This window comes from Mustela nigripes, chromosome 4 (genome assembly GCF_022355385.1).
Source record: "Mustela nigripes isolate SB6536 chromosome 4, MUSNIG.SB6536, whole genome shotgun sequence".
In the NCBI taxonomy this organism is placed as follows: Eukaryota; Metazoa; Chordata; class Mammalia; order Carnivora; family Mustelidae; genus Mustela; species Mustela nigripes.
In genome coordinates, this window is record NC_081560.1 from 96,596,437 (window position 1) to 96,608,648 (window position 12,212).

At 46.7% G+C, this 12,212-nt stretch overlaps 1 protein-coding gene across 11 annotated transcripts in view; it reads left to right on the forward strand.

The window, feature by feature from the left end:
- The window catches only part of IKZF1 (IKAROS family zinc finger 1), a 94,698-nt gene extending 83,961 nt beyond the window's left edge, over positions 1-10,737 (forward strand). For all 11 annotated transcript variants that reach the window (XM_059397175.1, XM_059397176.1, XM_059397184.1 and 8 more), the window contains one exon: positions 6,330-10,737. In XM_059397175.1, the coding sequence (XP_059253158.1) occupies positions 6,330-7,036 (707 nt within the window). In that variant the 3' untranslated portion in view covers positions 7,037-10,737. The remainder of the gene's footprint in view (positions 1-6,329) is intronic.
- The last annotated feature ends 1,475 nt before the right edge of the window (positions 10,738-12,212 follow it).

Sequence of the window (12,212 nt, forward strand, 5' to 3'; positions counted from 1 at the left end):
TTACCTAGCACATTGGCATGACTATAAGTAGGTATTGATTCTGCTGACAACATTCCTCACCAATTGTGTCATCAAAGATCTCATCCTCTGAGATCACTGGATCAATGAAGCCCATCACAAAGGAGATAATAATGTTACATAAGGACGCTACTCATTGTTCTTAGTCTGTTGGGCGATTACAGGGAGAAAGTGTTGTTTCTCGTTGTTGTTAGAAAGGAGGGGTGGGGCAGAGGGAGATGGGGAGAGAGAATCTCAAGCAGATTCTATGATGAACACAGAGCCCAATGTGGCGCTTGACCTCACGACACTAAGATTATGACCTGCACTGAAATTAAGAGTTGGGTGCTTAACTGACGGAGCTACCCAAGCACCCTGAGAAAGATTTTTAAATACAGAAGAGGAGATAAGGGAGAATAACAATGATCAATGTTCCGGCTATCCATTATAATTATCTTGGTATAGTTCCTTTTTTTTTTGAGATAAAAACACAACCCTGTTGCATTATTAAAATGACCCATGGTGAATATAAGGAATTTTAATAGAAAGATGAATGTTTTAGAATCACCCCCAAACCCCAACATCCAGAAATTGCCAATATTAAGAGTAGCTGGACATTATTCTAAATATCTTTCTATCCATATATAGGTATGTGAGGGGCTAGATGATGAACAGGTGGATTGATAGACAGGTGTGAAATAAATGTAAAGATTCTATCGTATTACAAATGCTCTTTCAAATTGAAAGTATTACTTCTGTAGCTGTCTTAAATTTAAGAGGTAAACAACAAAACTGGAGGCATGGCTGATCTTCAAGTAAATGTTTTCTCACAAAAGATATTATTTAAAGGATTTTTCCAAGATTAAAAAGATATACTACTTTATTTAAAATGTGAAGACCTTCAAATCAGTATTTTAATCCATTTGTTTCATTTAGGCAGTATGTACAGACCTGTAGCTTTGGGGAATAAGGACATGATTTTATTCCCTGGTGTTCAGTAACATTATTTTTACATGGTCTTGCTTCCTAATATTCACATTCTATTCCATAATCCTAATTCTTCCAGAAGTCTAGCTACTTATTGTTAATCCTATATTTAAATAGATTCAAGGCTCAGACTCAGTCCTTTTACTGCCATTTCTATTTATTTTGATTAATCTCATAACTGAATGGATTTAGCATGAAAGGTGTTATAAGGAGCCCCTGGGTGGCTCAGTCAGTTAAGCATCGGCCTTTGGCCCAGGTCATGATCTCAGGGTCCTGGGATGGAGCCCCATGTTGGACTCTGCACTCAGTGGGAAGACTGCTCCTCCCTCTGGCACTCCCCGTGCTTGTGCACTCTCATTCACTCTGACAAATAAATTTTTTAAAAATCTTAAAAAAAAAAAGAAAAAGGAAGGTGCTATAGGTGTTCTGTTTCCATGATTGTTTTGTGTTCAAGGTTGTCTACCTGCTGCCATTCTATCTTGACAGAGTGTGTGGTGACATGATGGCATTGCTTTTTGAATGTTGCTGTGAAGATCTCTAAGACCAATCTGATGTTTTTTTTTCTGAAAGGTGATTTCCATTTTCTTTCTCCCATCCAAGTACTAACCAGGCCCGACCCTGCTTAGCTTCCGAGATCAGACGAGATCGGGCGCGTTCAGGGTGGTATGGCCGTAGACTCCATTTTCTTTCTGAATGCTTGAAGAGTTCTTTCTGTAACCTTAAAGTTAAATAGCCTCACTAGGATGTGTCTTGGTATTTTGTATTCTGAATAAAAATTTCCTGCCATTTTAATCTGGGGAATCCCTTTTTCTCTATTTCTGAAAAATTATTTTCCTTATAAAGAATTTTTTGTTCCATCTGTTGTAATCTCTGTCAGGCATACCAGTTGTCCTGTGTTGGATAATTTGTCTTCCATATCTGTTAGCATTTCCTTAAGTTTTTTTTTTTTGTCTTTTTTCACATTCATTCACACTTATTTTTTCCTCTATGTCAGTCATTCCACTTTTAGTAGCTTATGTTCTGTTACTCACTGCTTTTAAATCTATGGATTCATTCTGTAATAAAACTTTTGGGGACCTCATTATGTTTCCCAAGATCTGACATCTTCTTTTTTCATCTTATTCTATTGTTTTAGCATGCTGTCTTTCAGTACTTGTTTTTCTGGAGTCCATGTCACAAAGTAATTATGAGATACCTCTCTTCCTTGAGTTAAGCTTTTTTCCTAGGATGGGTTTATTGGTCTGTTTTACTTCCTTTCCTCCCTTGTATTGCTAGAAAATATTTTCACTGTAACCATGGCATTTCTTTTCATCTTGCTATTCTGCTTGGGCTGATATAACCTGATTGACATTTCGACATTCTTCCCACTGTATGTGAGACTTTTTTTTTCTTTTCCTGTGAGAGCTATCGAATTTTCTAAATCCTGAAAGAATGCCAAGGATGGGTTGAGGGGGGAGTTCAGGTGAGGCAAAGTGCAGTCTTTGTTTAAAAAAAAACTTTCTCTCTGCTCTCTCTCCCTCGTTCTGAGATTTGGTTAAATGTCCTGAACTGGTTTTCATTGCACTTGGATAGAGAGTGGTTCCCAGCCCCACAAGGGGACACCAGAAGCTTTGGGCCATTTCCCCTCATATAGGACACGACTCCTATCAAAAGAGCCAACTTCACTGCTCACTGCTCAACTGTCCTGTCCCACCTGGTTCTTGCTAGCAAGAGGTTTTTCACTGGTTGTTTGGTTGGTTTTTGTTTTTTTTTTTTTTTGGTCAGAAGTGGAAGAAGATGTTTATTTGAATTGGTTCTCTACAAATATGAGGAGATTAGGGAGAATGCTGAGGATTTTGTTGACTCATACTTAAGGTTTTTAGAGGTCAGACCTGCAGCAATCTTTTACCATATGTCTCAGGACAGAATTGCCTTTCCTTGGTCCTTGATTTTTTTTTTTTTTTAGTTATTTTATTAGAACCCATTCTCTTATTTAGTTGATTGCCAAAGTGAACTGTGTGGGTTTTTATATTTCTCACTTTGTGGAATATTGGGGAGGAGAAATTCTGTGGGTTTCAATATGCCACAGTAATCTGCAATATATGGATTTTTTTCTCCATTTGTTGTTGAAAACAAGTTTTAAAAACAATGGATTTTAATGGTTACTTGGGAAACCAGGGAATCACGACTTTGAGGAGAAGCAGGATGACTAGGTGGGAAACCACCATTTTTGGTGGGGCTATAAACACTTTGATATGTACCTAAATCAACCTCAAAGTCTGTGCCTCATCTTGTCCTTACCCGGGTCCCTACAAACCATCTGTTCTGGGGTTAGAGCAACAAGATATTTACCACCTTAATACCAGCATGAGGAGAACTCTGTGATGTTAGTAATGCTATCGAATTACTACTTTGAACTCTCAATGAGAGAAACACCACCTCTGTGCTCCCTGCCGTCCACCTCCTGGAGAGATTCCATCCATTCTGTTCCATTTCTGCAGCGGTGTGACTGGCCAGCAGCAAGTTTTCCTTTCTGTAATCTGAGGATCACACTGTTCCACTATCAGGGCATGTGCCCCTCCTGACCACCAGCAGATTAGAATGAATGCAGGCTGAGCCGTTTCATGATATATCTCCTCTGCAAGCAAGAAATGAGACCAAAAGATACTTCGTAGCATGATGGGACCAAAGCCTGGACAATTATCAGTAGTCAGAAACATTTTTCTAAAAGGGTTAGTTCATAAGTTTTGAACTACCAGGGAGTTTGTTCTCCTGCTAAGAGCTAGCAAGAGACATTGAAGTCAGGTGTCCGTGTGGGCGGTGTGGGGACCCTCCAGTGCCACACCCTCACCAGAGGCCATTACCTGGAGTCCTGGGAGAGTCTCTAAGTTCACTTACCTCTGCGTCTCTCAACCTGTTTTTCTGCCCGTTACCCAGAAGGGCACTTCCTTCAGATTCTTCAGGAGCTCCCCATTTTCCCCTGGACAGAAGCTTCCTCTTGGTCTAGTCCCATCGTCTGACTAGATGCCATTTCCACCTGGCCCTGCACCCAGGCTCTGGCCTCACCACCTTTACTCTGTCCCTCCGAAGCTCCAGGCTCCTTCTTCCCTTGCTTTTCTCTTGCTCCTCCTAGTGTGGGACACAAGGCCCACTCACCTGGCTGACTCTTCCTAGGTCAGAAGCCCTTGTGACACAAGCCTTCTGTTTTCTTCATCAAACTTCACAGCCTGGGCCATGCTGTTTGTGCAGCCCTGTCTTAATATCAGTCCACTGTTAGCTAGCTTTTTACCAGCTCACCTGTCTGTCCCTCCTCTCTGGTCCAGGAGATACTCAGTGCTCAATGAAGATGTGTTAGAGGAAGAAAAGAAACAGAGTAAGGGGTAAAATGTAAACAATTCGTGAGTGCCTCGGGGGCTTTGTTTTTTCATAAACCAGCCCTGAAAGGAAAGCAAACCAGTAGTCCTGACAGTAAAGTGCAAACAGTTAGGGAATTTGCTAATTAAGCCCTGGTTTCATACTGAACCTATAACCAATATTCTGAGAAGGTGCATCTTTTTTTCTTCTAAGATTTTATTTATTGGGACGCCTGGGTGGCTCAGTGGGTTAAAGCCTCTCCCTTCAGCTCAGGTCATGACCCCAGGGTTCTGGGATGGAGCCCTGCATCAGGATCTCTGCTCAGCAGGGAGCCCTGCTTCCCTCTCTCTCTCTGCCTGCCTCTCTGCCTACTTGTGATCTCTGTCAAATAAATTTTTAAAAAATTAAAAATTAAAATTAAAAAAAGATCTTATTTACTTGACAGAGAGAGAGAGAGAGAGACAAAGAAGGAACATAAGCCATAAGCAGGGGGAGTGGGAGAGGGAGAAGCAGAATCCCCAGTGAGCAGGACGCCCCATGTGGGGATCAGTCCCAGGACCCTGAGATCATGACCTAAGCCAAAGGCAGATCCTTAATGACTGAGCCACCCAGGTGCCACAAGAAGGTGCATCTTGGTGAAAATATTTACTCAGCAGCCAGAGCTGGTCTCAGGGCTCACCATTCCCAGGCAGCAAGCTTGCCCACAGCTGCAAACCTTGCTGCCGGACCAGAAATTTCTTGAGGTGAAGCTCACATGCCGAGAGTCCTCGGCAGTGGTCCCTTGAGCACTGTTTGTGCCTCGTAGTTTTTGGAAAGATCAGATGAACGGCACCTTCTCCCCTGAGCTTCCTTGGTTTGCGACCAGCCTCCCCACACATACCTCTGTGGCACGTGGCTCTGGTGCGGCCATGATGTAAAGGTCAGTGGAGCAGGAAGTGAGGATGGTGTGGGCAGTGGACCCTGAGCATCTTTTTACTCTCAGAGCCCAAACTCAGCTTTCAGTAAACTTTAATGTCAATCATATCTTTTGACGAAATTTTATTCTGAGTATTAAAGTTATGAATTTAAAATTCTTTTTTTAAAAGATTTTATTTATTTGACAGAGAGAGATTACAAGTAGGCAGAGAGGCAGGCAGAGAGAGAGAGAGAGAGAAGCAGGCTCCCCACTGAGCAGGCAGCCCAATGTGGGGCTCGATCCCAGGACCCTGGGATCATGACCTGAGCCGAAGGCAGAGGCTTAACCCAGGCACCCCTGAATTTAAATTTCTATCATGTAATACTATTTTATCTATCTATCTATCTATTTATTTATTTATTTGGGAGGGGGAGATTGTAAGCAGGGGTGGAGGGGGCAGAGGAAAAGGGAGAGAGAGAATCCCAAGCAGGCTGCACATCCACCGTGGAGGCCAACGTGGGACTCCGTCCCACAACCCTGGGCTCGTGACCTGAGTGGAAATAAAGAGCCAGACGCTTAATCTACTGATCACCCAGGTGCCCCCGTCTAGTGCTGTTTTAAATAACTACATTGCATTCTGTCGTGAATAATTATACAATAATGTACTTTGATTAAATTTACGAGAGATTCACTAGTTACAGCAAATCACTTGGAATGCTCAATTGAAAATACATCATTTAAATATTAATCTTAAGTTAAATATAGTAACATCCGATTATACCCTCCAGAGGAAGAGACGCAGGGGGTGGGTGAGCATTCGGTTGGAAGGTGTGCTGTTTATACTGACCCCAGTTCACTCTGGTTCAGGGATTCATTTGTCGGGTCAGTTCTGTTTAAGTGCAAACCCTGGGCAGGTCCCTCTGCTGCATGACCACAGGCAGGGATGTCGCCACCTTCCCCATCTGGGAGGTGACTGTGTGGCTTGTCCTCTGCGGGAGGACTGGGATGCCCTGAGTTGGGGTGTCCCCAGCCCCTCCCCCCACCCGTGTCGATTTCAGCTGTCGCTATCATGCACAGAGCTAATCTGGCCTCACTGACCGTCACCTGCCTCCCACAGGGGACAAGTGCCTGTCGGACATGCCCTATGACAGCAGCGCCAGCTACGAGAAAGAGAACGAGATGATGCAGACCCACGTGATGGACCAAGCCATCAACAACGCCATCAGCTACCTGGGGGCAGAGTCCCTGCGCCCGCTGGTGCAGACGCCCCCGGGCAGCTCCGAGGTGGTGCCGGTCATCAACCCCATTTACCAGCTCCACAAGCCCCACGCAGAGGGCCCCCCGAGGTCTAACCACTCGGCCCAGGACAGCGCCGTGGAGAACCTGCTGCTGCTCTCCAAGGCCAAGTCGGTGTCCTCCGAGCGGGAGGCGTCCCCGAGCAACAGCTGCCAAGACTCGACGGACACGGAGAGCAATAACGAGGAGCAGCGGGGCCTCATCTACCTGACCAACCACATCAACCCGCACGCCCGCAACGGCCTGTCCATCAAGGAGGAGCACCCAGCCTACGACGTGCTGCGGGCGGCCTCCGAGAGCTCCCAGGACGCCTTCCGCGTGATCGGCACGAGCGGGGAGCCCATGAAGGTGTACAAGTGCGAACCCTGCCGGGTGCTCTTCCTGGACCACGTCATGTACACCATCCACATGGGCTGCCACGGCTTCCGCGACCCTTTTGAGTGCAACATGTGCGGCTACCACAGCCAGGACCGGTACGAGTTCTCGTCCCACATCACGCGGGGCGAGCACCGCTTCCACATGAGCTAAGCCAGGCCAAGAGAGGCACGTGGGGCCCAGGCCCTCCCCTCCTGCCAGCAGCCGGGACTGGACCAGAACCTTGTGCTTTGATTTCTAGGTGGTTTTTCGTTTCGTTTTGTATTTTTTTTTTTTTAAGTCGGTTGGTTGGCTGGGGTTTGATTTGCCGAGATTTTTACTGTTAAAGACAAGGTTACATGTGGACACCCCACCCCCACCCCCCAAATTGCTATGTTACTAGATGTGCTCATAGACTGTTAGCCGAAATCCCCTTCCCCGCTTCCTAGAATTCCCCTCCTCCAAAGAGTTGCTCATTTTTAGAGAATGTTTGGTAAAAATAGGTCAGGGCATGGGAAGGAATGAGCTGTGCTGAGCGTCCCTGCACCCCATGTGGCTGCCGAGGCCCCAGATGCAGTGAGCACAGCCCTTGGTCCTCAGCCTGGCAGGTGATTCTGCCCCCCACAACACAGCAGGGCCAAGAAACCCAAGCTGGAGCGTCTGATCACGTGCATCTAGGTCTGGAAGCCTGCAGTTTGTAAAAGATGTGATTGTAAGTCACAGCCTGAACAAAAAGTACACTGTTGGAGCAACGCTGGACTCCCCGGGCAAAGGGCACAAGGAGGGGTCAGAGGACCTGGTGGTCTCCGTCTCAGTTTCCAAACTGCTGTAGCATTGCTCAGCCTTCTCCGGCTTCCAGCAGGTGGAAGGCGCCCCCAACTCCACACTCCCGGAGGTCCATCTGGAGACCTCGGCCCTCTGCCTCCTCACATCTGTGCCTCTCATACCCAGAGTCCGACACTGCACTTTCAACATCCATCATGAAGTGCTGACCTTAATTCCTTTGAACCTCTCAAATGGTAACATTCCTCAGAAACCAAGGCTTTATCCAAATTCCACACTCTTCACTCCCTGGCTGGTTCCATTGACAGCCAGAAGTCTGTTTCCCCTCCGAGGCCCAACCTAGACCCCATTTCAATGATGTCACTGGTTTGTTTGTTGGTACATTTCTTTCCCTATCCTCACGCTACATTATTCTTGTCCTAAAATCCATAAAAGGAGCATGCAGTATGATCAGTCATTTTCAGAGCAAGGAACTGTGATGAGCAAAGCCCAGGAGATGTGGCTAACAGGCTGAACCTACTTGTTAGAAACTAAACTTTGCAACAGTCTAAAACTCTCCTGTAAAGACAGAACAGCCTCTATGTGCCCACCCAAAAATAGGAATGCCCTTTCTCACCCGGGGCTTAGAAGGTGCAGAGCAACCATGAAACCCGTCAGCGAGGTCTGACGGGAAAGAGGCAGGTGGTTCTGGAGTTAGAACCTTCCTGAGCCGTGTTGCCTGGAGCCCCGCTGAGGTGTTTGGCCATTCTTGTCCCCACTGGAAGGGGTAGCCCTCAAGGTTAATCCTATCATTAAAGATTATAATCCCAACCACCTAGGCAAGTAAAAACTGTACAGTTTCCAATGTTTACATGTATTTGCCAAAACGGAACCAAGGTGAACATGAAAAAAAAAAAGAAGAAGAAAAAGAAAAATTGTCTATAAGCACCCCTGCATGTAATCTAAATCTGGGTTTCTTAGTCACAGTGCCCTTGACATTTGGGGCTGGATCATTGTTTGGGATGGGGGAGCCCCCTGTGCCTTGCACAATATTTAGCATCAATCCAGGTCACTACCCAACAGATACCAGTAGCAACCAAAAATCTCTCCAGATGTTGACGAATGTCTCCTGGGGAAGCAAGTTGAGAACCGAGTTGAGAACCCCTGCTCCACTTAAACCAGTCGAGGGTCTGGGAACCCTTCCCAAGAGCAAGGGTACTGGAAGAATTGTCCCCTCTGGGGGTCTAGCTCCTGACCTGTGTTCCTTTGTACTCACTGAAAATCCTATAAATGAAATAGTCTCTCTCATTCTTCAGAAGGAAATCTTCTTGTGTGCGTTTGAGTTCTGTTGAAAGGATGGAGCCCACACATGTCATTCTTGAGGTGTGGGTGTCTTTGCTTATGAAACGGTGTGGTGTTTTGAAATGGGAAACAGAGTCACAGGGATTGAGACTCGGGTGCCTGGATGCGCTGAGGCAGGTAGCGACAGGGCTACTGACGGCTGTGATTCCACACTCTGTCACAGAGAAAGCTATATTTCATCCAAACGAACATGGTCAAGGTGAGAGACTTCAGAGATTTCCGGTTTGCTGGCAGTGAACCTGCCTAGTTCTTTTCCACCCATCCCACACAGCCAGTTGGTGGAAAGGAGTTAAGTTTTCCCCACCACGTGGCTTCAGACAAAGCTGAACCCCAAACTGTAAATAGTGGCCACAGATGTTCTTTCCTAAAATGCTCCCCATCCTCTCTCCCCACCACTGCCTTTTCCAGCTAATGTAACCGTCTATTTACACACTTTTTCTTGTGGTTTTATATTGTAATACCATTTTTCTTTGAGATTATTGTGTTTAAGGTAAGGTCCCATAGAATGGCAACAAGTAATTAAATTATGTTACAAAGATGGTCCTATTCTGTAACGAAAGCTGTTGACGTTTTCTCTTCTAGCTGGTTAAAGTAGGGTTTTGCATGACTTCACCTCTTTATGTGCTGTGGTCTGTTCTGTTGTTGGATAGTGTGAGTGTGTGTCTTGGGAACTGCTGTGTCCTGAAGGGTGCCTAGGCTTTATACACCTATCTTTAAAATAAACACTGGAGACAGGAGGGTCACTAGTTTGGGGTCAATGTGTCGATTACAGTAAGAAATCACTGCCCTTCGCCTCTGGTCCCCATCACTGAGCTTCCCCCAACAGAAAGCCTGGACGCCTGTTCCTCAACAAGGTCCCTTCTGTGACAAGGACCTCAGAGCACAGGCTGTCCTATTGGAAGGATCACTAAAAAGATTTGAGGTGCCATTGTTTTGCCACCAAAGGTCATATCCCCACACCAGTCACTTCAGAGACCGGCATGTTCCACTTCCAATTGAGAAGCGTTCACAAAAAGAAATCCTAGAATCTTCATTGACAAAGGAAGCTACTGTTAATGGAGATGTGAGTTTGGGTTTTTTTTTTGGGGGGGGGTTCTTGATTTGTTTTGATTACCATGTAGCTCTCATAGTGTGGTATTTTTGCCAAAGCAGAAGCGGAATCAGATGGACTTGCAGAGACAAATCACGAAGCAGATGTATTTCTCTTTACCTGCACTTTTTGAGTTTCAGCAATAAGGTTGGTTCAACTTACAATCCAGTCAACTTTCATTCAACTCAGTGTGTGTGTGTGTGTGTGTGTGTGTGTGTGTGTGTGTTTAACTTTAAAATGAACCACAGTCAGATCTATTTAAGATGGACAGGTCTCAGAAGAAAGAAGTACATCCACACATGGGTATGGTCGCCTTCACTGTGAACAGATGTAACCAGGTATTAATATGCAATATTGTTTCAAATACTTTCTAATACACTTTTTTACAATGTTGTCTGTGGGGGATCCTCAAGGTCCAATTTGCTTGCATCCCGGTGCAGCTTTAAGTCTCCGAACGCCATTCTGGAAAATATGTGTACAGGATTGTAAATGAGAAAATGCTCTTGTATTTCCCATCCGCCTTCTCTGGTGATGTTAAATTATTTCTGTTTAGCTGTGAACAAGGGGTAGCATACCCCCTGGAGGAATAGAGGATCCTTTTGTACACATTTTGAAAATGCTTCTTCTGTAGTGATAGAACAAATAAATGCAACAAATACTTTGTTCCTTTCCCGTGAAGTCCGGGGCCCAGAGGCGAGGCCACCTGCCGCAGACTCCTCCCCACCAGAGGAGGGGGAGGGCCTTGGGGCAGCTGAGCCCGGCGGGGGGAGGGGGGGCACATGACCGTGGGCATGGATGGCGTTCACAACACAGCAGTGTGGCTCGGCGGCACACTGACCTCTCCGCGGCTGCGCTGGGCTTGGGGGGCGAGGTCTCAGTCTTTGGCTTCAAAATGTGGATTTGAGACAGGTGGCGGTGGCGAACAATAATCGGTGTGCCCCACGCTTTTCACAGTCTGAGGCATAATACCGCGGGAGGCGGGTCCGCAGCTGTGGGGGCGCGGGAGACAGGGCTGATCACAGTGGCCACGTGTCATGACCCTACAAAGCTGTGCTCTTAGACCAGGGCCAACCAGTGCCAGAAGGCTCGTGTCCCTTTTGGAGAGAGAACCAGACTTCAGGTTCCCACCTAGTGAACAAGATGGGGTAGGCCAGGTCTGCATGGTGCAACCTGGAGCAAGGTGAAACGCTAGTGAAATAGACCGCGCTCTTCCCTGTCAGCCCTGGCCGTCAATTCCCAAAGGAGACTTTCAAAACCAGCCCCTGACAAGGCAGCATCTTTTGAGGAAATGCTCAGCCTCCTCCAGTAAGCTCACTTCTGGAGTGTGTTGCTCGGACTGATGTGATGGGATGCACTAGAAATCGGTTCCACCATGTTATAGCTGTGCCTTGTTATTTCTCCGTGATCACAGATCTGCACTTACTTACAGATAAACCGAACTCAGCCAAAGGGAGGAAAGTCACTCAAAAGGATGAGTTTGATGTGAGAGTGACAAACGTGTCTGTGTGCATCCGTGCAGCTCACATCCTTACAAAGCTTAATAAATGAAACCTGGAGGAATTGAGAGGCAAATCATCGCTGGCACTAATCCCTCCCAGATGTCCAGTCTCTCAGTTGCACATTGGACTCTCATCCTGGAGCCCCAAATGTGGCCAGTGGGTGAGAGTGAGGTTTCCAATCTCAGTTCCAAGAGCCATCGGTAGGACAATAAACTCCATTTCTTAGTTTTCACCAAGAATCCTAAGAATGATTATCTCAGCTCATCCTTCTGACCCTGAACCTTTAGTGTTCCTGTGCCGTCCCTGGTCCCTACACCCTGCAAGTCCATGGTGCATCTACCTGATGGGCCCGAATGATGAGTCCCACTCTGGGTAAGGCTGCCCCGGTGGGGGTCCACTTTTGTGGACTGACAGTGGAGGTGTGCCTGGCGAGCCCCAGGAGGACAGCGCTGGATTTTAGGTGGGATGCGGTAAAGTGAGAAAAGCTGGCGGCAGGAGCAGAGGACCGGAGGCCGAGTAGACGTGATGTGTTCTTGGTGCCCTGCCACTGTTCCCAGCACCCCCAGAGCAGCTGTGAGCACCTCCACCCTCTCTGTATTCCACGGGGAGCCCCAGGGCTGCTGCTGAGTTTCCCTGC